The sequence below is a fragment of the Phyllobates terribilis genome, unplaced genomic scaffold, assembly GCF_046119375.1.
Source record: "Phyllobates terribilis strain yellow unplaced genomic scaffold, ASM4611937v1 Scaffold_231__1_contigs__length_3143052, whole genome shotgun sequence".
NCBI lineage: Eukaryota > Metazoa > Chordata > Amphibia > Anura > Dendrobatidae > Phyllobates > Phyllobates terribilis.
The window spans coordinates 1,903,435-1,930,638 of NW_027362991.1; the positions used below are offsets into that span (position 1 = coordinate 1,903,435).

At 41.8% G+C, this 27,204-nt stretch overlaps 1 protein-coding gene across 1 annotated transcript in view; it reads right to left on the reverse strand.

Annotated features, from left to right (window-relative positions):
* Positions 1 to 14,103: 14,103 nt before the first annotated feature.
* The window catches only part of LOC141215223 (uncharacterized), a 54,615-nt gene continuing 41,514 nt past the window's right edge, over positions 14,104 to 27,204 (reverse strand). Inside the window, exons 2-4 of the mRNA XM_073665546.1 lie at positions 22,753 to 22,972; positions 20,390 to 20,500; positions 14,104 to 18,483 (exon numbers count right to left, since the gene is read on the reverse strand). Of these exons, the coding sequence (XP_073521647.1) occupies positions 17,129 to 18,483; positions 20,390 to 20,500; positions 22,753 to 22,912 (1,626 nt within the window). The 5' untranslated portion in view covers positions 22,913 to 22,972 and the 3' untranslated portion in view covers positions 14,104 to 17,128. The remainder of the gene's footprint in view (positions 18,484 to 20,389; positions 20,501 to 22,752; positions 22,973 to 27,204) is intronic.

A 27,204-nucleotide genomic window follows, 5' to 3' on the forward strand; every position in this document is an offset into this window, starting at 1 on the left:
GTATTTCGTCATTATTTTACATCAGTATTTGTAAGTCGAAATCAGGAGTGAGTGAAAAATACAGAAGTGGTGACGTGTTTCTATTATACTTTTCCTCTGATTGTTCCACTCCTGATTTTGGCTTACAAATACTGATGTAAAATACTGACCAAGTACTGAATGTGTGAACGTGGCTTTATACAGATTTTCTGTATGGGATCATTTTTTTTTCCTGTGCACTCATAGACTTGAATGGTCGAGTCTCATCCGACATATGGAAGAAACTAGTGCATGCTGCAATTTTTTTTCACTTGCAGATATGGGCAGTGAAAAATAACGTTAATCTGAACAGCCCAATTGAATAATATTGGTCTTGGTGTTGTCTGTTTTTTTTTTTTTTTTCATGGACCGAAAATATGCTTGTGTGAACCTACCCTTATAGAGTTATTCGTACAGCACAATTGATAAATAAGTTCTAAAAAAAAAAAATAAATAAATAAAAATCTGAATTTTCAGTTTTTGGTTAGAATTTGACTTCTTGATTTAGAAGACGAGCATGCCGGATTATTCTCAGGTCCAACAGTCTCCAAATAATTAAATTAATTGTTTTTATAAGAGCAAACTGGCAGCAAAATAGTTAATTTGCTTAAGTAATTGTCACTGGGTTTATAGGCTGTTTGCATCATCCTTTGTGTATCTTCCTCCAGGAATCAAGAATTCTCTGAACACCCTTTGCAAACATGAAAAAAAGAGATCACAGCGAGAGTCGGCAGCTGCTTCAACACAGTCCAATATCGCTTCTGGGAAGAACAGAGACAGTTGGAAACTCTTAATGAACATAAAATTAATGAACATTGTTTAACATTCCCATGGAAGATTTCACGCATGCAATCTGCTTTCTTTCCATCAAAGTAAATTAAGTTTAGTGCGCGTGAAATAGTTGATTGTGTGGAACTGTCATAGTGTCACAGCGCAACATGTATAATAAATGGCAATGGATCTGAAAAATACAAATGGATGTTACATTATGAAGCCATTTGAGGCGCAGACAAGACTTAAAGGGAATCTGTCAGTAATATCGACCCTCCTAAGCCGTCTATATAGGCGTGTAGGTCACAGGAAGCCGAAAAAAATGACACTTTGATATTTGCAATCCGATGTCTTATTCCAGAGAAATCCATGTTTTTCTTAATATGTAAATGAGCAGTTAAGATCTGTGTCCGGCTCATAGATCTTAACAGCTCATTTACATATTAAGAAAAACGTGGATTGCTCAGGAATAAGACATCTGATTGCAGATATCAAGGTATCATTTTAATCAGCTTCCTATGACCTACATGTTTATATAGACGGCTTAGGAGGGTTGATGCTATCGATAGATTCTCTTTAAATGCATCATTTTCTAATTCTGATGGACCCGTTGTACAATTTTAAAAATGTATTCTGGGCATTTTGTTGCATGTATTGCTTTTTTAAAGGGTATCTGTCAGTAGGATCTACCCTCCTAAGCCATCTACATGGGCATGTAGATCAAACTGTCAGTCATTACATGTCTCACACTGGTAACACCCCCTTTAACTTTAATTTCAAATAATCTCTGGAGGCAGATTCTCAGGGAGATCTATGTCCGACCCATAGATCTTAACAGCTCATTTACATATTAAGAAAACCATGGATTTCTTTGCAGATATCAAGGTATCATTTTATTCGGCTTCCTATGATCTACATGCTCATGTAGACAACTTAGGGGGGGTGATCCTAATGAAAGATACCCTTTAACAATAAATGAATATGAGAAATCAATAGCCAAAATTACTTTCTTAATACAGGATACATTGGCACATTCTTACATTATTATCCCTGTGCCAATATCTCATACATATGTATGTTATGCCTTTCGTCCTGTCGCTGACTGTCATGTGCATCCCTTTGAAAGAGGTAAGAGTTGTACTTGGGGTCCCCAAAAATATGTCAGCTTTACCATTTGAAATAGCCACACAGCGAGTCAAAAGTTTTTAAAATCCCAATTCATAATAATATTTCTTAATTTTTTTACTCTTTTGCATATTTTCAAACAATTGTAAATTATTCAAACATATTTTAGTCGCTGTTCTTTGACTTAGTGAGAGCTTTGACCACTTGATATTCTATCAACTAACTTCATAAAGAAAAGAACCTTGAAAGCTTTACCAACACCATGCAGGGGTTATAATGAACACATCATAATCAAATTATAACTATAGGATATGTCAGATGACTGTGAAGACTAAGTTATCCCATGCTGCCAGCATCAAACTTCCTACAAATAGTCTGGAGGTGTGCTTGGTAATATAATAATGTATTTATGAAAACTAATCACACACCTGATGTTGTGGCATTTTACTGCAGTGCTGGGGCAGTTGTACTGTTTAAAGGGAATCTGTCAGCAGGCCTTTGCTATGTAATCTGAGAGCAGCATGATGTAGGGTCAAAGACTCTGATTCCAGTGATGTGTCACTTTCTAGTCTGCTTGTTGCAGTTTCAATAAAATCAGTGTTTTATCAGCAGGAGATTATCACAACAGGACTAGGTGTCATGTGCCTCCTAGTCCAATCACGCTCTCACCACTGATTAGCAGCTTTCCGCTTATGCACAGCGTACACAGGAAGCAGCCAATCAGTGTGTAAGCGGGGTTATACAGAACTCAGCATTCAGAGAACTGCTACATCTGCAGCAGAGAATGTGTTTGAATTTTCCCAAAGTTAATCTTCACACATACTGTACTTTTTCTGTAAAAGTAATGCATAAAAGCCTCAATTTTTCACACAATTTTTTTTTGTGTGGAATTTTTGCTAAATAATATGTCTTAGTATTCATTTATTGATGCACTTTTTTAAGTTGCTTATGTTGCAATGTCAAGAATGCAAGTCACAATAAAATATGCTTAGTCAATTAAAAATATTGTGTATTATTAGGAAAATGCTACAAAAAGTTAGGAAAAAAATGCCAGTTGTAAAGCATAGTGCTTTAAAAAAAAGAAACAATCACAAGAGACCCAAGTAAAGTGAAAAAAGGCACCTGTGTACTGTGCTTTAGAAGTTTCTATCACATTTTGGTGGTGTTTCTGTTTGCTTTGTTCCTGCCTTTTTGGGGCCCACACAACACTGGAGTCAAATGCTTTTCAATAGAAAATCAAACTTTAGACTTATCCTGCATTATTTTTTCAGTATTTTGTGATTGTGTATTTTTTTGATTTTTACTTTGTAGTATGGTATAGGTATATCGCAGTGTTTTAGCCACCTTTATTGCACTTTTCACCCGTAGACCATTACAGTTTATTCCCCTTTTTTGCATTTTTTGTACAGTATTAAAAAGAAACATTTTAAAAAGCAGAAAATGCATTTTTTTGCCAAAAAAGTTTGCAGCCAGTCTATTCTATAAAAACGTAGCACGCTCTGACTAAGGTGTTTTTTTTTAATCTGCTGCTATGCTGTGTTTTACCCCCATGGACACCTAAATCCACAGTGGTTTTGTTGCATTTTTGTGACTTTACAATTCTTGTGCCTCTATGAGAAAACTTGCAATCACGCGATCAATTAACCAAATGACACAGAGAAACATCAACACAGGATTTATAGCGCCACCTAGGGGAATCATGTATTCTTGCAGCTACAGGAAATATCTATTATGATACCTTTATCATTGGTCGCAGTTTTTTTTCAGGGCACTGGATCAATTTTTGGGCCATCTGTCAATTTTTACAATTCTTGTTGCATCCATTTCTCTTGAATGAAATTCAAAAAAAATTCTTAGTTTCTCCTACCCATTAAACAGCAAAATAGTTACATAGATGACATCCATCTACTATCTTTTTTTTTTAATGTTTTTTTAACATGGGACCATGGACTTACATTGGCGAGTTTGAGCTTTTGTGCTCCCTTAGCCTCCGGTACCAGGGTGCAACTGGAACCCATGTACCCACCGTAGTTATGCAGGTTTTATTTATTATGCTTTGCTTATATAGTGCCACCATATTCCACAACATCTTCAATACTGTCCCCATTGGGGCTCACAACCTAGATTACCTATCCGTATGTCTTGGGAGTGTGGAAGGAAACTGGAGAACCCGGAGGAAACCCACGCAAACACGGAGAGAACATACAAATTCCTTGCAGATGTTGTCCTTGGTGGGATTTGATCCCAGGTCCCCAGTGCTCCGTTTATTCTGATATACAGCTCTGGCAAAAATTAAGAGACCACTGCAAAATTTTCATTTTCTCAGATTTTTCTCTTTATAGGTATATTTTTGAGTAAAATGTACATGGTTGTTTTACTCTATAAACTACTGACAACATGTGTCCGAAATTCAAAGCTAATTTTGTATTTATTTGCAGCAAATGAGAAATCGTCAAAATAATAAAAAAGAAACATCAGACCTCAAATAATGCAAAGAAAATAAGTTCTTATTCATTTAGAAACTATACTCATGTTTTAACTCAGGAAGAGTTCAGAAATCAATATTTGGTGGAATAACCATGATTCTTAATCCCAGCTTTCATGCGTCTTGGCTGCTTTCCACCAGTCTTTCACACTGCTTTTGGGTGACCTTATGCCACTCCTGGCAAAAAATTGTAAGCAGTTCTTCTTTGTTTGATGGCTTGTGACTATCCATCTTCCTCTTGATTACATTCCAGAGGTTTTCAATGGGGTTCAGGTCTGGAGATTGGGCTGGCCATGACAGGGTCTTGGTGTGGTGCTCCTTCATCCACACATTGATTGACCTAGCTGTGTGGCATGGGGCATTGTCCTGCTGGAAAAAACAGTCCTCCGAGTTCTGCCTGAGCAGAAGGAAGCAAGTGTTTTTCAAGGATAACCTTGTATGCGGCTTGATTCATACGTCCTTCGCTAAGATTAACCTACCCAATCCCAGCCTTGCTGAAGCATCCCCAGATCATCACCGATCCTCCACCAAATTTCACAGTGGGTGCAAGACACTGTGGCTTATATGCCTCTCCAGGTCTCCGTCTAACCATTAGACGACCAGGTGTTGGGCAAAGCTGAAAATTAGACTCATCAGAGAAGATTACCTTACTCCAGTCCTCTATGGTCCAATCCTTATGGTCTTTGGCAAGCTTCAGCCTGGCTCTACTTTGCTTCTCGTTGATGAAAGGCTTTTTTCTAGCTTTACATGGCTTGAGGCCTCTAGGAGCCTGTTACCAACTGTTCTTGCAATGCACTTCACCCCAGCTGCCATTTGCCATTCCTTTTGTAGGTCACTTGATGCCATCCTGCGGTTGCTGAGTGACATTCGAATAAGATGACGGTCATCCCGGTCAGTGGAGAGTCGCTTTCGCCCTCTGCCGGTCTGTAGCTTTGTTGTCCACAATGTCTGCTGCTTGACCTTGTTGTAATGTACTGCCGTCTTCGAAATTTTAAGGATGGAGGCAACATGACGCTCACTGTATCCCTCTGCTAGTAAAGCCAGAATTGAGCCCTTCTGTTCCTCACTCAAGACTTTTCTTTTCAACTCCTTTGGCATGGTTATGTGGCGCCCCTGAGGGTTCAGTCGCCACAGAGGTACTGCACCTCACCCAGAGGTGTGGCATCTCCTTCTCTCAGGTAAGGATGGAGTACTGCCCGGGACCCCAACACCCGCATTCAACACTACACTACTCCAGGCCGGCTGGAAGGGCATTATGCATTTCTTTTGCTGCCCCGTCCCTGGCTGGAGTGGGGGGAACCAAAAGTGAGGGGGAACCAGTAGTGGGTGTGGGTGGAGGACGCAGACCAGGGGAGCACTTGAATAGGAGGGATATATAAAGGGAAGCCATCATGTGTAGGGGGGATTCAGTCAGTAGTAAGTCAGAGGAGGAGAAGTGAGAGGAGCAGGGGCTCTGCGTGAGCTCTGCTCGGGAGGCAGGCTCGGCCTGTCATGCACAAGAAGGAGAGAGGAGTGGGAGCAGGAGGAAGGCTCCAGTAACTGAAGGGATCCCAGGGGATACGGTGAGTGCAGGTCGGCACCCGTACGCCCGAATCAGCCAAGTGTCAGAGGGATCAGGCCGCAGGAAGGGAACGGGTCCCTGGACCAGCCGTGTTACTTCAAGTCTCGGCTGGAAAACCGGAGGCTGGTAAACGCAGCGCGACGTGGGAGGCTGACACCTGTATAGTGCACCTGAGGAACCTAAAGAACTGTGAGTAAACTTGGATGACTGCACCCCACTGTTTCGGTCAGTTATTTCTACCACGCTATCGCTCCTGCACTACAACGCCCAGCATCACCATTGCACCTACACTGCCCTGGAGCTGTGCTCTGCCTGTGGAGAGCCGCACCAACCCAGCTGCCCTAACACCTGCTCCAGAGGTCTGCAGCAGCGCCGGTACCCATTACCGGGAACCACAGGTGACCTGTCACATGACTAAATGACGTCATGGAAGGTCCTTTTACACCATCGCGAGCAGCTGAAGAGCCAGCAGCACCACCGGGAGCAGACGGGGCGATCAGAAGGTAAGTATATGTTTTTTTTTTTTTTTTATTTTACTTCTTTTTTAACTACAGGTATTATGGTACCCGGGTCTGGAGGAGAGTCTCTTCTTCTCCAGACCCGGGTACCATCCTCACATTGAATTGCATAACATCTGCATGCATACTTGTATGCATGTGGATGTTATGCGATTCAATGCAAGTTAATGGCGGCGATTTCGCTGCAATTCCACAAAATTAATGCTAGTGCTGCGGATTTTTATGCAATGATAATCTGCAGTGGAAATTTCCGCAGCATGTGACAGCACATGCGGATTATCATTGGGAAACACAGCAGACAATTTAACATGCGTTTTTAATGCGTTTTTGCCGCGGAAACGCATTAAATCCTCATCGTGGGCACGCAGCCTTAGGCACAGTAGAGGGATTTGCAGCAGGGCCTAATTTGTAGATCCAAAAGTAAGCCCTCATTCTCTACTTATTTTTATTTACACTGCTCAAAAAAATTAAGGGAACACTTAAACAACAGAATATAACTCCAAGTAAATCACACTTCTGTGAAATCAAACTGTCCACTTAGGAAGCAACACTGATTGACAATCAATTTCACATGCTGTTGTGCAAATGGAATAGACAATAGATGGAAATTATTGGCAATTATCAAGACATACTCAATAAAGGAGTGGTTCTGCAGGTGGGGACCACAGACCACATCTCAGTACCAATGCTTTCTGGCTGATGTTTTGGTCACTTTTGAATGTTGGTTGTGCTTTCACACTCGTGGTGGCATGAGAAGGACTCTACAACCCACAGAAGTTGCTCAGGTAGTGCAGCTCATCCAGGATGGCACATCAATGCGAGCTGTGGCAAGAAGGTTTGCTGTGTCTGTCAGAGTAGTGTCCAGAGGCTGGAGGCGCTACCAGGAGACAGGCCAGTACACCAGGAGACGTGGAGGGGGCCGTAGGAGGGCAACAACCCAGCAGCAGGACCGCTACCTCTGCCTTTCTGCAAGGAGGAACAGGAGGAGCACTGCCAGAGCCCTGCAAAATGACCTCCAGCGGGCCACAAATGTGCATGTGTCTGCACAAACGGTTAGAAACTGACTCCATGAGGCTGGTATGAGCGCCCGACGTCCACAGATGGGGGTTGTGCTCACAGCCCAACACCGTGCAGGACGCTTGGCATTTGCCACAGAACACCAGGATTGGCAGAGTCGCCACTGGCGCCCTGTGCTTTTCACAGATGAAAGCAGGTTCACACTGAGCACATGTGACAGACGTGACAGAGTCTGGAGACGCCGTGGAGAGCGATCTGCTGCCTGCAACATCCTTCAGCATGACCGGTTTGGCAGTGGGTCAGTAATGATGTGGAGTGGCATTTCTTTGCCCAGGCATTGTAGGGAGGTCATACAGGCACGTGAAGGCCACACACAATACTGAGACTCATTTTGACTTGTTTTAAGGACATTACATCAAAGTTGGATCAGCCTGTAGTGTGTTTTTCCACTTTAATTTTGGGGGTGACTCCAAATCCAGGCCTCCATTGGTTAATACATTTGATTTCCATTGATGATTTTTGTGTGATTTTGTTGTCAGCACATTCAACTTTGTACAGAACAAAGTATTCAATGAGAATATTTCATTCATTCAGATCTAGGATGTGTTATTTGAGTGTTCCCTTTATTTTTTTGAGCAGTGTAGTGTATTTATTTTTTTAGATTTTATGATAAAATTGTATACATCATTGTCCAAATGGTTACTTTTTATCATCAAGCTTATGTTTTGATGAGTATTTTTGAAAAATGTCAGAACCCCCCCCCCCCCCAAAAAAAAAAAAAAAATTCTAATTTACCTACAGTGTCTGTCCAATGTCTAATCTCAACCTGCACAATACGTTTTTGATTCTTAGGCCACGGCCCCACTATCAGTATTTGGTCAGTATTTTTTCTCAGGAGTGGGAGCCATAACCAGGAGTGGGTGATAAATGCAGAATTGGTGACTTGTTTCTATTATACCTTTTCTCTGATTGTTCCTCACCTGGTTTTGGCTCCCACTCCAGAGAAAAAATACTGACCGAATACTGACCAAATAATGATAGTGGGGCTGTGGCGCCCCTGAGGGTTCGGTCGCCACAAGGGGGGATACTGCAGCCTGTCAGCAGGTGTAGTGTCTCCTCACCCAGGTAAGGAAGGTGCACTGGTCAGGACCCTGAATCTACATTCAACACTACAAACTCCTGACCTATGGGAGGCAAGTATGCACCATAGTGCTGCTTCAGCAGGATCACAAGTGAGGGGAACCAAAAATTAGGGGAACCATGTAGTGGGTGAAGGGTAGAACACAGTTTTAGTTTACACACATAATTTAATATATAATAGCCAGCCATCTTAAGCACAAGGTTCTTTGATTGTGGTCTTTACAGCTGACAGGAGGAGCCTGCAGTGTACTGAAGATGCACGGTCCTCGTGCTCTGACCTTGACACGAGGAGCGGGTATGAGTTAACAGTGTCTCTATCCCAGTCAAGTCCCCTTGCTCAAGAAGGCCCGGGAGCTTTAGAGTTTGGCTCCCCAGAAAATGGATCCCGGGGAGGATGCAGACGGAGCGGAGTACGCCACCTGTCCTCGCCTACCTGATCTATTCAGAGGGATTCCGGCTGCAAGAGGGGTATCGGCCCCTGACACCCGACCTTGTACTCCATGTCCTGAACGGGAAAGCCCGGTTAGCCCCTGAGGATCCCACTGGGCATCGGATGGAGAGGAATTGCCACCCATGCCCTAGTTCTGAGAGGAGCTCAGAGGGAGACCCGGCATATCTACACACACACAGACGGAAAAGGGTGAAGTCTGTAGTGCAGGAACACTCTGGTGGAGGGTCGCTACCGAACACTGGACTTTCTCGGAGGTAGTCGGACCCCCGTCCCTGGTGGCCGCAGGACTCCGCGAGGAGCAGGGAGTCGCTTTCCCGCTGTCATCGCTAAGTGAGTAAAGCATTGGAAGTTCACCCCTATGGCCTCCGGACTGTTCATTATGCGCCATACCACGCGACGCGGTGCCCGTACTCCCCGTGCTACTGCTACCCCCCACCTTCTTCCATCGTGCCTGTCTCGGCGGACTGAAGCGACGCTGGTGGCCTTTCACCAGGCACCACAGGTGGCGTAGTCGTTAAATAAGCCACTCAACCCGGATGAGCCCACAACATCTTCCTTTTCATGTGACGGCCCTGAGCACGGGTTGGGTACGGGCCACGGCTGCATCCCATCTCTCCATCACAGGACCCGACACCGAGTCCCTCAACACCCAGGGTAAACGAAAGGGCTTTTCCGAAGTAGAGGCGTCACAGGGCCATGGCCTTAAAGAAGTTGTCCACTACTATTTTTTTGATGCCCTATCCGTAGGATGGGGTATAAATGTCTGATCGGCCAGGCACCCCTGCCAATCAGCTGTTATCAGTGCCGGCGGTGGCTCCCGGCCGGAAGTGCTTACCTGTGGAGCTTGGCTGTCTAGCTGTAGTTGCCGCCGCGGGGTACTAGACATTCGCCTCCTATTCAAGTCAATGGGAGGCGGATGTGTAGTACCCTGCGGCAGCCACTACAGCTAGACGGCCAAGCTCCACAGGTAAGCACTTCCGGCCGGGTGCTGCTGCTGGCACCGATAACTGATCAGTGGGGGTGCCGGGTGCGGGACCCCAGCCGATCAGACATTGATGCTCCATCCTACGCATAGGGCATTAACGAAAAAGTAGTGGACAACTTCTTTAAGTGTCATAAAAACTAAGCCTGGTAATGGCCTCTGAAACAAGGCTCAGTTGAGATATTAAAAAAGGATTAGGGGACAACCCCTTCCCATATTTCCTAAGTGCTCATGCAGTCGACTGTATTATCAGTCCGAGCGCAATCCGACAAAACATCGGATCGCACCTGGACCAATGTTAGTCTACGGGGTCGTGCACATGCACAATTTGTTCCTTGGATTCAGCCGGTTCAAGAAAAAAAAAACGCCGCTCTATGCCTGAGTTTGATCCGATATGTGGATCACACTCAGCCATGCAAATCAATGAGTACGTGGAAAACATCGGACTGCACTCGGATGACTTCTAAGTGCAGTCCCATTTCCATTGACTGACACAATGGAGAAGATGGAGGATTTTTTTTCTCCATCTTCTCATCCGAGAGAATCGGATTACACTCTGATCAGAGTGTGATTAGAATAATCGACCTGTTTCTCTCGGATGAGAGAAAATACGCTTGTGTGACCATAGCCTAATAGGATGTCATAGAGAAGAAACCCCTCTAAGGTTATGTGCACAGGTCATCTTTTTCAGGGTGGTGAACCCGCTGAATTTTTCAACAAGAAGACGCTTCAGGAAACACCAGTTTTTCATCCTGAACAGTCTTTCCTAGTGTTTTTTTTTCTTTGTTTCCTGAGAGTTTTTCTGTTTCTGATCCCCAGTGCTTTTTTTTTTTTTAGTAGTAGTTTTCCAGTGTTTTCTGCGTGTCTTTTTTACTAGTGTTTTCTGGACTTTTTTTTTACATGAATCAATGATGAAGAAACGGTTAGCAGTTTTTGAAGCAAAAACTGGCAAAACGCTCAAAAATACACTTCTTTTCAGCCTTCCCATTGGCTTTTCTTATAAAGTATAATGTGTCTGCACAGCAGAAAATGCCTGAAGAATAGTCACGTAAGGCGAGGGAAGGAATAAGTGTACAACGACGGGAAGAGGGGTGAGGAAGCCCAACAACTAGGGAAAGGGGGAGTGGAGACCCCTAGGCAGATCTAATAACACCCTGCTTACCCTACCCTCACTATATAGGTTCTGCACCTATCGCTGAGCAGGAAAGATAGGGAGGGGACGGGGTGAGCACTAGTCAGGCCCCACTACAAACTAAAGACAACAAGGTAAAAAAACAAAGGGGATATCCTTAGCTTGAGCAGACACCAGAGAGATAACGCCAACTGTCCTCCAAGGGCACAAAGACCAAACTAGCTCACTGCTAGTACTCCCAAGTCTGCACAGAGGTACATAGAACAATCACATAGAGTGGAGTACCACTACAAAGCGTGGAGGACCAATACAAAGTGTGGAGTACCACTACATAGAGTGGCTCCTGCTCTGCTTGGTGCAGGCTGAAGCCCAAAAACTAATATGGCAGATTGGTCACACTTAAAATTCCATTGTAATAAATTGCAAATTTATTAAGAGGCTGTAAAGAAGACAGAAAATTATGAACAGGCTTAAATTTGCACCATTTTTTTTTTAACTTTGCTAAAATCTACCAGAAAATGTTTCACCATGCCCCTTTCCTGCACAATACCACCCACATTTCCTCACTTTTGCAAAGTGCCAGGAAGAGAAGAAAGTTACAAAAGTTAGTGCAAATTCGGGGTGCTCAAAAATGTGCAAATTCAAAAATTGGAGCAAAACTGTTATAAAATTCCTGCATGGTATTAAAATAATATACAAGTTAACATTAAACTTCCTATTGTTTAAATAAGAATCATTGACGAGAATCCATAGGAAACTCAAACATTTAGGATAGTTTGGGTTAGTGGTTACTTTCATGCATTGTTGTCAAAAAAACCTAGGGGCAGCTCAGCTGGATGTTTTATAACAGGGCTTCTTTTTATAAAGGAAAATGGATTTTGGAGAACAAGATCCGCCAGAGGGAGTCTGGAAAGGATGTGCCGACTCATACAAATAAATGAGAACTGGCTGCAAAAAAGTCTTTATTATAACTGGAAGTAGCCAGGGGCTGGAAGGCACTGCTGAGAACGTTCCATGGAGCCGCAGGCTACTACAAGGACATAACTTATATTACAGCATGAATCCTAATTAGAAAATGTCCAGTCTGTTTCCAAACTTTTGTTCCTGATATGGTATTATGTACTTTTTATATTTACATGTTGAAAAGTTTGGGTTTTACCTATATGACCTCCATTTCCCGCAACTGTAATAGGCTCAGAACTCTGTCAATCCCATCACTTTAGTGCATGCTTGATGGGGAGTAGTTTAAAGGGCTTTTCCAGTCTGATAGGTAATCTGTCAGCAGCTTTTTGCTACCCCATCAGACAGAATTAGGTAGGGACAGAAACCCTGATTGCAGAGATGTATCACTTAACTGGGTGCAGCAGTTGTGATACAATCAATGTTTTTTTCTCTACAAGTTCTCTGAATGCTGAGCTGTGTATAACCCCGCCCACACCACTGATCGGAATGCTGAGCTCTGTATAACCCTGCCCACACCACTGATCGGAATGCTGAGCTCTGTATAACCCCGCCCACACCACTGATCGGAATGCTGAGCTCTGTATAACCCCGCCCACACCACTGATCGGAATGCTGAGCTCTGTATAACCCCGCCCATACCACTGATCGGAATGCTGAGCTCTGTATAACCCCGCCCATACCACTGATCGGAATGCTGAGCTCTGTATAACCCTGCCCACACCACTGATCGGAATGCTGAGCTCTGTATAACCCCGCCCACACCACTGTTCGGAATGCTGAGCTCTGTATAACCCCGCCCACACCACTGATCGGAATGCTGAGCTCTGTATAACCCCGCCCATACCACTGATCGGAATGCTGAGCTCTGTATAACCCCGCCCACACCACTGATCGGAATGCTGAGCTCTGTGTAGCCCCGCCCATACCACTGATTGGAATGCTGAGCTCTGTATAACCCTGCCCACACCACTAATTGGAATACTGAGCTCTGTATAACTCCGCCCACACCACTGATTGGAATGCTGAGCTCTGTATAACTCCGCCCACACCACTGATTGGAATGCTGAGCTCTGTACAACCCCGCCCACACCACTGATTGGAATGCTGAGCTCTGTATAATCCCGCCCACACCACTGATTGGAAGATTTCTGTGTACACTGTGCATAGATAAAGAGCTGCCAATCAGTGGAGGGGACGGGACTACACAAAGCAGTTGACTAGGAGGCATGAGACACTTAGTCCTGTAGTGATAATCTCCTGCTGATAAAATACTTATTTTATTGAAACAACAAACACACAGCCTAGTAAGTGACACACCACTGGAATCCGGGTCTCAGCCCCTACATCAGATTACATAGCAGAAACCTGAGAACAGATTCTCACTTAGAGATACCAACGTAATTTTATTTTATTTCACATATTTGTATTCAAATTTTTGGAAAAATCAAGAAGCATTTCCCTAGTATATCCGTATTGTCTGTAAGGGTATGCTCAAACATGTCGGATTTTAACGTGAAGTTTGGCTGCAAATTCTGCTTTCAAATCCAAATCTGAAGACAATCTGCATCCAAAATATTACTGTTCTGTTCAGATGTGTAGTTTACTTTACTCTGAACCCTGTCTAGGTAAGAAAATAGAGGAAATGTGGCTGAATAGGAATGATGCTATTTCTGGGGAAAATAACCAGTTCCCTTACTGCAAAAACACAGCGCCTCTATAAGGGTATTTTCACACGTGGCATTTTTTTCTGCAGCAAAAAAAAAACAACAGGAAAAACGTGGATGAAAACACTGCAATTTTTTTCTGTGGCAAAACTGGAAAAATGTGGCAAAAACACCAAGTTTGAACATACCCTTATTCTTCAGACAGTAGTCTGTCCTCAAACCCTGTGAAGGATATTGCAAGAACAGAACTGGACAGTGAAATAACAATCGTCAGAATATTTTGTCTAATTTTATTAATTTATTTTGTTTATTTCTTTAGAACATAGAAAAATAATACATATGGCTTGTAATGGCACAATTTAGACATTAGAATCAAACAGACGGCAGAAAGCTGGGAGGTTGAAGAGTTTTTAGTAAAATCAGAACAAGTCTTTATTTTAATGGTCTTTATAGTTTTTAAAGTTGGCAAATATTTTACCAGGAAAATAACTTTTTTGAACACATTTCATACAAAATAAAAAAATCATCTCTTTTTAATATATCTAATGTTTTATCAGAAAATACAAAACAGAATGGGATTTTACTTCAAATCAAGCTACAATAGAGTTTCATAAGTAGAATTTTTGCAGTATGTTTTTTTTTGTGAAAGTTAGGTGAAGTTCCCACGGTGAGTTTTTGACACTTTCGCACGGAATCCACACAGGATTGTGCCAAGAAATTTTAGTCAAAGCCAAAATACCAGGAAATATCAAAAACAAAGACAAAAGGCACAGCGTCAAAGACGAGATAAAGACGCATGTAAAAAAAAAAAACCTAATTAAAAAATGTATTGAAAAAAAAACACGTCACCTAATTCAGATAATAGGTCCAGAAAATCCGCAACATCAAAAACTCACCAAAATGCTCAACGTGGGAACGTAGCCTAAACAAAAAAAATGTGTTTCTCTTTCTTTAAATCATTCAAGTCAATAAAAGAAATACTAAAATTAAAAAATACAAACCGTCAATAATTTTATTTTGGTTTTTTAAGCAGCAAAAAAAATGCAAGCAAGGAGTTTATAATAATTGACGTTTAGTAAACTTAACCCTACATGTGCCGTTTCACGGTAATAGTACCAAAGTTGCAAACTCCGATGCTACACTACTCTTGTAGTCTTACTGGTTCAGTATAATTGGCGCTGGTATTTTCAATTGCACAATTCACAGTGCTGTTCATTGCATAAAAATAGCTCCAGAAGTACCAAATAAAAAAAAGAGAGATAAACGGAAGGTGGACCTTTTTACGCGCTGCCGAAAACACCAATAATGGGTGGTGATTAAAGAATCCTGGAGGCAATGTGGTTAGTCCTGATGAATAAGTCTGTGAATTTTCCACGGATAATAATGAAAGAATCCAGGAGGCGATGTGGTTGGTCCACATCTGGTTGGTCCTGATGAAGAAGTCTGTGAACTTTCCACAGATGGTGATGAAAGAATCCAAGAGGCGATGTGGTTGGTTCACATGTGGTTGGTCCAAATGTGGTTGGCCCTGATGAAGAAGTTTGTGAATTTTCCACAGATGGCGATGAAAGAATTCAGGAGGCAATGTGGTTGGTCCTGATGAATAAGTCTGTGAATTTTCCACGGATAATAATGAAAGAATCCAGGAGGCGATGTGGTTGGTCCACATCTGGTTGGTCCTGATGAAGAAGTCTGTGAACTTTCCACAGATGGTGATGAAAGAATCCAAGAGGCGATGTGGTTGGTTCACATGTGGTTGGTCCAAATGTGGTTGGCCCTGATGAAGAAGTTTGTGAATTTTCCACAGATGGCGATGAAAGAATTCAGGAGGCAATGTGGTTGGTCCTGATGAATAAGTCTGTGAATTTTCCACGGATAATAATGAAACAATCCACGAGGCGAAGTGGTTGGTCCACATCAGGTTGGTCCTGATGAGGAAGTCTGTGAACTTTCCACAGATGGTGATGAAAGAATCCAAGAGGTGATGTGGTTGGTTCACATGTGGTTGGTCCAAATGTGGTTGGCCCTGATGAAGAAGTATGTGAATTTTCCACAGATGGCGATGAAATAATTCAGGAGGCAATGTGGTTGGTCCACATGTGGCTGATCCCGATGAAGAAGTCTGTGAACTTTCCACAGATGGTGAGGAAAGAATCCATCAGGCGATGTGATTGGTCCACATGTGGTTTGTCCTGATGAAAAAGTCTGTGAACTTTGAAACGCGTTGACAATAAAACCGCAATTCTCTACACGTCGCCTCCTGGATTCTTTCATCGCCATCTGTGGAAACCATTATTTGTGTCTTTGGCAGTGCAAAAAGGGTCCATCTTCTGTTTATCTCCCTTCCTAGAATAAACTCTTAGATCAGCAGCAGCCGTTGTTTCAAGCATTTTATGGAGCTGTGGTCCCACAACCCTGCCAGGTGAGCACATTCCTGCACCACCTATTTTTCCATCATCTATATGCGTAAGCCCTTATGTTGCGCTTTTGTTTTTCAGCTTTCCCATTGGAAAATACAAAAAAAAAAAAAAGCACAGTTTTCAATATTGCAAGTTTCAGACTTTTCCTTCTATCTAAAGGCTTTGGCTTAAAAGAAAAAAAAACTGCATCAAAAACAACCACACAAAAATGGCACGTGAATTCAGCTTCACATTCTGGTGCAATTTTTTATGCGGTATTAGTCAAAGTATCATATAGAGTGAAATCATCCATATGCTTCCAAAACAAGACTTACATAGGCGTCAGATTAGAACGCAAAAGCAGCAGTGAAAAAAATGAGAAATTGCTGCACAGTTCAGAAAAAAATGAAAATTAAGAAAATACACACGGAAATATTGTGAGTTCTTACAGATGGAGAAGACGTCTCAAATCAATAATGGACATTTTCAGCTTTAATTGGCTGAAGCAGAGATGTCTTGTGCTGTTTAATGATGGTAATGAGTTCGGCAATGCATAGCATATTATTATTATTATTGCCCTTGAAGGTGTTTTCGTGTTAATTCTCTATAAAATACATTTAGAAAAATGTGCAAAAGAACAAGATTATTATTATTAACCTGAAGGACAGGAGTAAAAGGTAAATGTTTGTTTAAGTCTCCGCCGTTATCCTCATATGAAATTAGACCTTTACTTCTGCTTAGATTGCACTTATCCGGAGTGCGTAATTGGCAGCAAAATACTTCAGTTACTTAATGCACAAGAAGTCATCACAAATGCACCGATGGTGGTAAAAGAGAATAAAAAAAAAAAAAAAAGCAAAAAAGTTACCATCCTTAATAGAGTCCGATTTGACACAATTTGTTTACATTTCAGAATCGGCGTACATCCCATTAATTAAATAATCTACTTGAGTATAGTCTTTTTTCTTGTAGCTCTCGTAAGCCTGAAGTATAAAGAGGACTATTACAGCTAAAAAGAACAAGTTTCCTAAGAGCAGTACGGCCAGCAGAAAGCTGGTATTCTGGACGCGTTTCGTTAAATCCCCGGCAATAATAACGATACTGGCATCATCTTTCTGTTGGTTTCCATCCGTAGAAGAAGACACGGTAGGCGGCAAGACGTGAGAGACTGGCGTAGAAGTTTTGCTTGTGGTTGGGTTACTGCTGGGTGATAGAGTTCCTGGCATGGTCGTAGAATTGGTTACAGTAGGTAAAGAGGTCTCCGGCAACTTTGTAGGTACGGGGTTTGTCGTTTTCGGCGCTGTCGTATTTGGTTGTATCGTGGTGCTTAATTTTTCGTTTTCCTTTGAAGTGATGACTTGCGTTGTAGCCGCTGTTGGAGTATTGATGATTTGTTTTGTAGTCACTGTTGGAGTATTGATGATTTGCTTTGTAGTCACTGTTGTAGCGGTGGTTTCAGGTTTGGCTGTTGTTTCGTATCGACTCGTAGTGATAATATCCTCTATAGCCGATAGTGGAGTTGTCATGGGTAATATTTTCGTCAAAACTATTGGCTCAGTTTTCTCGATAACCGTTGGAATCATGACTGTAACTGTATCAGGGATTTTTTCTTTAGGGTTTTCTTTCTCAGTTATTAAAATATTTTGCTTTGTTGTTGCCTTTGCTGTTGTGTTTTTAAGCCCCTCAGTGAGAATAGATTTTGTTGTTGCCTTTGCTGTTGTGTTTTCAGGCTCCTCAGTGAGAATAGATTTTGTAGTTGCTTCTGTGCTGGTAGTTACTATTTCAATTTTTTTTGGAAAACTTTTTATCGTTGTACTAGTTGTGGATTCAGCAGTTGTCGTGATTTCTGCTGTACTAGAGGTTGTTGGATTAGATTTTTTTATTTCCTCGGTGCTTGTAGTAGTTTGTTTTGTACTAGTTGTGGGCTCAGTAGTAGTTTTTGTCATGAGTGCTGCCGTTGTAGATGTTTTTAAAGTAGTTATTGCTTTTACTGTGTTGGCATCTGGTATTTCTGGTTGTTTGGTAGTAGGAGGCACAGATTTAGTGGTGGCTGTTGTTGGTTTAATTGTTGCATCTTGGGTTTTCATTTGTTTTTTATTCATTTTTATTGTTGGTGTAGGTCCTACGAAGGTTATTGCGGGTACAGAAGGAGTTGGGGTCACTTTATTTGCCACAGTCCTTTTTGCAACATGTTTTTTCTTGTCTTTAATTTTTTTTTCTGTATTTCTTTTTCTTCTTTTCTTTAAAAAATTTAGATCTGTTCGATGGTTAAAAAAATGAATAAAATTACCAATCTGCTTTAAAATTCAGCAACAAAATAATAAGTCAAATATTATCCTAGCCTAGGAACCAGGTCAGAACGGGAAGATGTTGGCACTGACACAATTGAACACATCCTAACTTCTGAGATTTAACGGGGATGTCCAGTATTAATTAATTTTTATTTATCCATAGGTTTTCAGCGGTAGAAAATAAATGCAAGAGCTACACGCTTCCTCTCCAGGATCAGCGCTGCTTCTCCTCTGCCGCGGTGACATGATGACTACATTTTCACATGACTAGCGCATTCAATGACTGGGCTCAGCGGTAATGCCAATGTAGATGGAACAAGTTACAGAGCCCAGTGATTGGCTGTAGTGGTAACTTGCGCTCTAGTTGAGACAGCACCACTGCAGTCTGTCAGTAAATGCAGCAGCAGCAGTGGAGAGGCAGCACTTGACCTACGGAGGGTGAGTATAGCTGTATTTGTTCGTTCTTAACTGTACGAGCCACTACCTCCCGGGCCAACACTATAACGGGTTGCAGGGGGAAGCGCTCGGCCGGTCAGACTTCGGGTGTACAGTGTGACGTCATGGCAGTGGCACATAGGCAGATCACTGTGCATACCCAAAATCACAGTGGCCACCGGGGATTTGTGTGATATAGTATGCTGGGAGGAAAGAAAAGGGGCGCTACAGAGACTATAGCTGCGCCTCTATGGGCGTGATATCGGCTGACTGGGCTGGACTGCTCAGCACCAAGTATACGCCACTACGACTAGTCAACCTAAGTATCATATGCAGGAACAAAAGATTAAAATGCTGATTTTACGATTACGCTAGAAACTTCCTTTCAAAGTTGTGAAAAGAGTTTTTTCCAAGCCAGCAAAATGAATTAAAAGCAAAAATACTTTATTATGACTTCATTAAAATAGTAGCATGGGCATAAAAAAAAAAAAAAAAAAAATTATATATATATATATATATATATATATATATATATATATATATATATATATATATATATATATATATATATATATATATATATATATATCTGACGCATTTCGAGTCCAGATGACTCTTATCTACGATTAAGAGTCAGCTAGACTCGAAACGCGTCAGTTATATTTTTTACTATTTTAATGAAGTCATAATAAACTGATGCGTTTCGAGCCTAGCCGAGTCTTAATTGTAGATAAAAGTCAGATAGACTCGAAACGCGTCAGATATATATATATTTTTTATACCCATGCTACTATTTTAAAGAAGGCATAATAAATTATTTTTTGCTTTTAATTCGCCTTGCTGGATTGAAAAACCTCTTGTTACAACTTTGAACGAAGCTGCTTGACAATCTCACAAGCTTTATTCGTGCATATTGGAGTGGATTGCTCGGGAAACCAGACTGAACAAACATACATACATACATACATATATTGAATGGGGTGAGCTGTATCTACAAACTTTTTATATTACTTTCTAGAAACTTTCCCTTAACATTGGGGTTGCTTGAAAGAAGTGTTTAATGACTATTGCAGCGGTGTAATTAATTAATAGGGGTAAATCCTGCTGTCAGATTCCCTTTAATCCGATCATACATATCAGATGGCTGTAGGCCAAACAATGGGTCGTTCAGCCGGTAGCACGCTCAGCTGGCTCTTCCTGAAAGCCCCCTGTGTTCTCTTTGAGAGTCCCATCGCCAGACATATCTTTGGGAGCCACTACAATCGCCAGTCCGAAATCAGATTTGCCAGATTGATATTTCCCCAAACAATAAATTGTCCAGGGACCTTACAAACAGACTGTCATCCGAACCTGTTGATATTTGCGGGTTCGGCCGACATTAGCTGGATTGTGAAGGTTAACATATGTATTATTAAGTGTAGAGTGCCCCAAACTTACCTAAAGGTGGATCTGTGATCACTTTATCTTCAGGTGTGCGGCATAATCGGTTACAAAGCAACGCTGCACACCACTTGTTGAGTAGCAAAGATTTGCTGCAGTTAATATTATCTGGGGAAAAAAATGACAGACATAAATGTTATAAATTAAACAAATTTTCCAATTTAAAGGGACCCAAATCCTCAGTTTAAATAAGCAGTTGACTGATCTCATAGTTTGAAAAGGCTACAGTGTATTTTCGGTCCGACAAAACATCGGATCAAACCTGGACGAGTGTTATTCTAAGGGGCCGTGCACTTGTCATATTTTTTCCTTGAACAGAGATTGGTCCAGGGAAACAAATGGCAGCATGGCCGAGTTTAATTCGATATTCGGATCGCACTCGGCCAAGGTGACCTAATAGACTGAGGGACCATCCTGATTGGGTCACCTTGTCGTGGTGGGATGGCTTTTATGCTTTTCTTTTTAACAAAACAGTGTCAACTAAGTCCCCTCTGTTATTTACATGTATTACTACTAATTACTTACTTACTGCAGAGTATTTATCCTAGGTTTTGTCTGTGTGAATGTGCACTTACTGGGCGTGCCGGCCCATTTTTTCAATAATTACAAAAAAAAAGAAGTCAGAATTGATGTCGATGGCATTTCGACATCTTGAGCCAATGTAATTAGTGTAGACTGCTGCAAACGATATAATACAAGCTGTAAAAACATCTCACAGGGCGCTGCGGTATAAACAGGTAAAATGTCTTCATAAAGCAGCGCCATATAATCCATCATCATTAGATATGCCAGATGCCGACTTCTTCAGCCCCAAACACATTCACATCGCGTTTTACTAAAATGTCCTTGGTGTACAATCAGAGTGAGACTGGGAATTGGGCATTTAGTAAAAGTAAATATATCTGACAGATACAGATTAGAAATATCCACATACAGCGCAGGCTATACATGTAATGACGCAATGCCACGCAAATGCAATTTGTACACAAGTATGTGAGGTGCAACATTTAGCACTGTATACCAAAATAAAACATAGTAATGAGAACAATAAAGAAGTAAAAACACCAGTACCCACTAACGGCTGTCAGACTCAAAGCTGCTGGCAAACCTACCAGTCTGTTAAAAGTAAACAATAAAACAAGAGGGAAAGGTACCGCGGAGCTGAATTTTATTTTTTAGTGTGTCCTTATACCTTATTTCTCTTTGTCATTTTATACAGTGTGGTTCTTTTAGCGCGGAAGAACATAGTAAAGCACTGAAAAATAAATAGCATTTTAATAAAAATCTTACCATGCATCTGTCACCAGGTTTTTGCCACCTAATCTGAAAGCAGAATAATGTAAGGGCAGAGACCCCGATTCCAGCGATATATCACTTACTGGGCTCCTTAGTGTAGTTTTTATGAAATCATTGTTTTATCAGCAGGAGATTATCAATAGAAGACTATTTGGCCTGCTGCCAGGTAGTCCAGCCACGCCCCCCACCACTGATTGGTTGCTTTCTGTTTATGCAGAGCGTACACAAAAAGCAGCCAATCAGTGGTGTGGGCGGGGTTATAGAGAGTGCAGAATTCAGAGAACTGCGAGATCTGCAGCAGATAAATCAGTTTTTAATAAAAACTACAGCACATAGTAGAGTAAGCGATACGTCACCAGAATCAAGATCTATGCCCCTGTATCATGCTGCTCTCAGACGAGGCAGCAAAAACTTGGTGACATTCCTTTTAAAAGAAAAGTCAAGTCCACTGAGGCATGTCGGAAAACTGAAATTACTGACAACCTTACTAAAAGAAAATAATGATCACAGTCGTGTATTAAAAAAACACATATACAAAATAAGACAAAACAACTGTAAAAACAGCATGTTAAAGAGGATGGTCCAACTGAAAAAGCTGAAGTTGTCCAGGTTACAGGTATTGTGACATTGTGCCCATTCATGTCTGATTTTGGTCTGAGTGTTGCATCAAAACCGACAGTGAAAGTTTATGGGTCCGTTAAAAAAAAAAATCCGAGAGCACTCGCATGACATCAGAGTGCAGTCCGATTTTCTAGGTCTGTTAGAACGGAGAAAGTGGAAAAACTGTTTTTTTTCATGTACGAGAAAAACTGATGACACGTGGACCGAACTCTGATGAAACTAGTATGAAACGCGATGACGAAACTTGGTCCGTTATTCTCGTATGTGAAAAAAAAAATTAAGTGTGAATGAGAACTAAGAAGTGTCATTTATGTCTGGGCGAAACAAATCACTCATTTAATGTTCAGAAATTCATTTCTATCTCACAAACACCGGCACAGAGAAAAGACATCCAGTGCAAATGTGCTGCAATAATCGAGAATCGGGACATCATGATCACTTACCCGGGGACAGGCTCTCCCTGCAGATTTGTCTACACTCCACCTCATTGCTGATCTCAGACACCTCCGGCAGACGCACCGCCGCATTCTCTGCCGATACAACCCTGCTATCAGATAGGCACAGGCTCACTGACCACACCAGTACGACAGTCTTCCACATCATGGTGGGAATCTGTAGACGGTCATCCACGGCAAGCGTCCGTTTCAGAGCAGCATAATGAACCTACAACGACACAATGAAGCAATTATATATATTGAGACCAGCACTGATCATACCACACTATTAGGCCTCATTCAGACGTCGCATTGTTGTTTTGCATATAAGAAAACAATAGACCATTTTCTAGTGCACTAGATCTGATGTTCATCCATTATTGGTCTTGTTTCTGTTTATACCATCAGTGCGGCATCTGCTTTTCTAGTGTTCAAAAAAATTTTTTTTGCAAGCCTATCTGATCATTTAAAGGGGTTGTCCATCCCTGGTGAAATCTTTATCAAGCAAACAAGCTTTCTGAATTCCAAAAGCGTGTAATGCATCAGCAGTTAGGATTCCAGCAATTTGCATGCTTCAGTAATGTGCCGATGAGCGTCTCAGAAGCGTCTCATTATTTTCTAATGCGGCTGAGACTCTAGTCGGCACATCAAATACTTGTGTTCACGTGTTGACCACTGGAACCAACAGGCGGAGCCGAATCTTACTGGTGTTGTACATTATGCAACGTTAGGATTGGGCAAGTTGCAGCAATGGCTGAAAAATTTCACCTGGGATGGACATGCCGTTTAAAACCAGGTAAGACTGGGTTAAATCGTAGCACTGCAGGTCTTGATTAGATGCACATGGCTAGCTTTGACTAAGAACCAGGAAATGGGTTCACCTTGTGTCAGTCTACTGGGGGTTGAACAGCGTGGAGTGTGCTTCTGATGAGTGGCCAGCCAAAATGTGAGCTGTAAGTGGGAAAGAGACAAGACAGAGTCTCTCTCTGAATGGAGACTGCTTGGGTCAGCTAGGAAAGCTGAACAGCCTGTGTGGTGGAGTTGTAGGGAACGTGTGGAAGCAGCCTGTTCAGTGTGAACTGTGCCCAGAGTTGAACACTTCTGTTTGGCGTTGAAAGGCTGAAGGGGATACAGAGACTGGAAGGACCGTACCACTTCTTTGTATAAAGTTTGCTCAGGAAGAAAGGACTGTAATCTGTTTGGGTGAGCCCGCGCTGACATATATGTGCCTGCTGGATCAACTGTTCAATAACTAACATATGTCCTTTTTATAAGACAGAAAATTGGTAAAAAAAAAATGGACACGTGGCACATGCTATATGATGGATATACGTTGTATCTGGGAAACACACGGATAGAACATGAATGTGAAAAATGGACGTCTGTATGAGGCTTTGATGTCAGGAAGTAAATGTAGGTGACTCCGGGATTGATAACTTTGGTGCAGGATCACTGGGCACCGTCAAATTAGCATTAGAACATCACAACATGACGATTAGGATCTGGCCAAGTGAGAAGTGGAGGAGACCTTGGGATGGTCTAAATTCATCTGAATAAAAACACAATGAAGGTCACACATATTTTCACAACCGTCTCCTGTGGGACAGCTGTCTGCAGAGAACATGTCGCTGTAGAAAAATGTCACTCTATAACCAACTTATCAGGCTTATCGTTACCGCCCTTGACAATTAAAACCTAAGGAAACCTTCACAAAATTACTAGGTTTACTGATTTGGTTAATTAATTGTATATTTTGATAGATCAGACTTTTTATCCTCTTAATATATTGCAGTCATCATATAATACAGCACTGTGTACTTACAATTGCTCATTTTGCCTTTCTACCCAGCTAATTCTTCTCTTTTCCATTAGGTCTATGACATTATCTATGAAAAACTGACCAGCTGAATCCTTCTAATCTCTATGTAGGGACAGGAGGTCAATTTTCCCTACGTGAGTCATCACTGCAAAAGTCGCTGGCAGAGGGGGGGGAGCAGCTGGGTCAGGAGATTAAGAGGGGGATGACTCATGCATGGAAAAAAGACTTCTTGTTTCTACATAAAGCAGAGAAAAGAGAAGAATTATCTGGGTAGAAAGGCAAAATGAGCAATTGTAAGTACACGGTGCTATATAATATGATGACTGCAATATATTAAACTTGGATTGGAGGAGGAGGAGGAGTGCTTCTTTAAGGAATAACCATATTGTTATTAGTACATGTGGTGATACCAAAGATGTTCATTTAAACTTTTTTTAATTTTACTATATCTGTTTTTTCTGCGGCAGATCTAGCGGTTCTCTGAATGCTGAGCTATGAATGCGGAGCTCTGTATAACCCCGCCCACACCACTGATTCGCAGCTTCCTGTGTTCACTGTGTATAGGCAGAAAGCTGCCAAATCAGTGGTGTGGGCAGGGTTATACAGAGCTCATGAATATGGCTGGCTGCATGGCTGCAGGTTACTAGTCCTCAAGTGATAATTCCTGCTGATAAAACAGTAACAGCGAGCAGCCCAGTAAGTGATATATCACTGGAATCGGGGTCTTTGTCTCTACATCATGCTGTTCTCAGATTAGGTGGCAAAAAAACCTGGAGACAGATTCCCTTTATGACATGTGTTCATGATTAGTGTCTGCAGCAGATTTTCCCGCTGTGTTGGCAAGAAAAACGCTGAGTAAAATATGAGCGTTTTTTACTTTATGCTGCAAAACAAACGCTTCGATGGTTCAAATCTGCAAGGAAAAAAATACCTAGCATGTGCAGGAGATTTCGGAAATATTATTAACTTTGCTGGTACTGTAAAATGCTATGTTTTGAAAAAAAAAACAGAAAAAAATGCAACGTGTGAACAAGTCCTTACAGTATAGATCGAAGCATAGCATAGCTTGAAAAAAAAAAAAAAGCTATTGGAGCGGACACTGCTTTTCCATCTCTAGTGTCTCTCCATTACCTTATTCAACAGGATCTATATGGAAACCTCGACCTAGGATTGATCCCACCATGGTGAATCTGCTGGTGGATTATTGTATATTGCGTTGGCACTGAAGATGTAATATATGTGTTGAAATAATAATATAAATGAACACTGAAGATATTTTTGTCTGGACCTTGATTATGGCTGGGATAGAGCCATTGGTGGCACGATTTCCACTGCCAATGGTCTATAGTGAATGCAGAGTGTTACATCGTCTCCGATAGCAATGATTGTATCGTAACACAAACGACCACATACACTGTGCAGTTATAGGATGGGCTGAGAGCACAAATTCAGGTTTTTACCTCTGATCTCAGTCACTGGTAACCTATAGACATTGCGAATATATATACTAGAAATGTAGCACTAGACTGATCTTTGTGCGCCCTCTAGTGGTATATCTGGGCTACTTTGCATCTTTAAATATCACATAGCACGTTTATATATTTGCCATTGTCCGCAAACATTGAAAACCACTAGGGTTTGCATTAGGTGCAGCGTAATACCAGTAGGCTCAATCTTCTACCGTTTTGCCAAATGTAAAAAAAAAAAAAAAAAAATCCTGAAAAGTCCTTTACAAATTACAGCAGTTGCACTTAAAGTGAATCTGTCACCAGATTTTTGCCACCTAATCTGACAGCAGCATAATGTAGAGACACAGACCCTGATTCCAGCGGTGTGTCACATACTGGGCTGCTTGTTGAAGTTTTGATAACATTTTTCTCAGCAGGTGATCATCAGTAGGGGACTAAGTAAACCTGCTGCCATGGGGTCCTCCATATTCGTGACCTCTCTATAACCCCGCCCCCACCACTGATTGGCTGTGTGCTCACAGTGTACACAGAAAGCTGCCAATCAGTGGTGTGGGCGGGGTTATACAGGGCACAGCATTCAGAGAACTAGTAGATCTGCAGAAGATAAATCAGTGATTTTATCAAAATGACATCAAGCAGCCCAGTAAGTGATACATCGCTGGAATCAGGGTCTCTGTCCCTATATAATGCTGCCCTCAGATTACATAGCAAAAACCTGCTGACAGATTCTCTTTAAAGGGGTGTCTCACCATGATAAATGGTTAATATTGCAAAGTACTTGTAAAAACTAGCAATTTACATGTTCTCAATTGCTTAATTCTAGAGTTTACCACTTATTGCCTAAAAAAAAAAGTATATGCGTAGGAAAGCCTCACCGTGTAGTAGATAAAGTGGCAGCTCCTGAATTTTTTCTGCTTGGATCCTATACGTTGACCACCAATAGAATCATAGAGAAAAAAAAACACTCATGGCCTAGGTTACAGGTCATCTCTGCAGGTTATAAGAGGTGGCCGGTCTCCTCGGCAAGGAGCGCTGCACTTGCAAGCTCTATGCAATAAGCTTCCAAAAACTGCCCGGATCTCTGGATTTGGCCAGCTTCAGCCCCCCCTGCACACCTCTAATGCTGCAGAGGATATCCATCTCTGCTTACAGCATTGGAGAACGCACATGGCG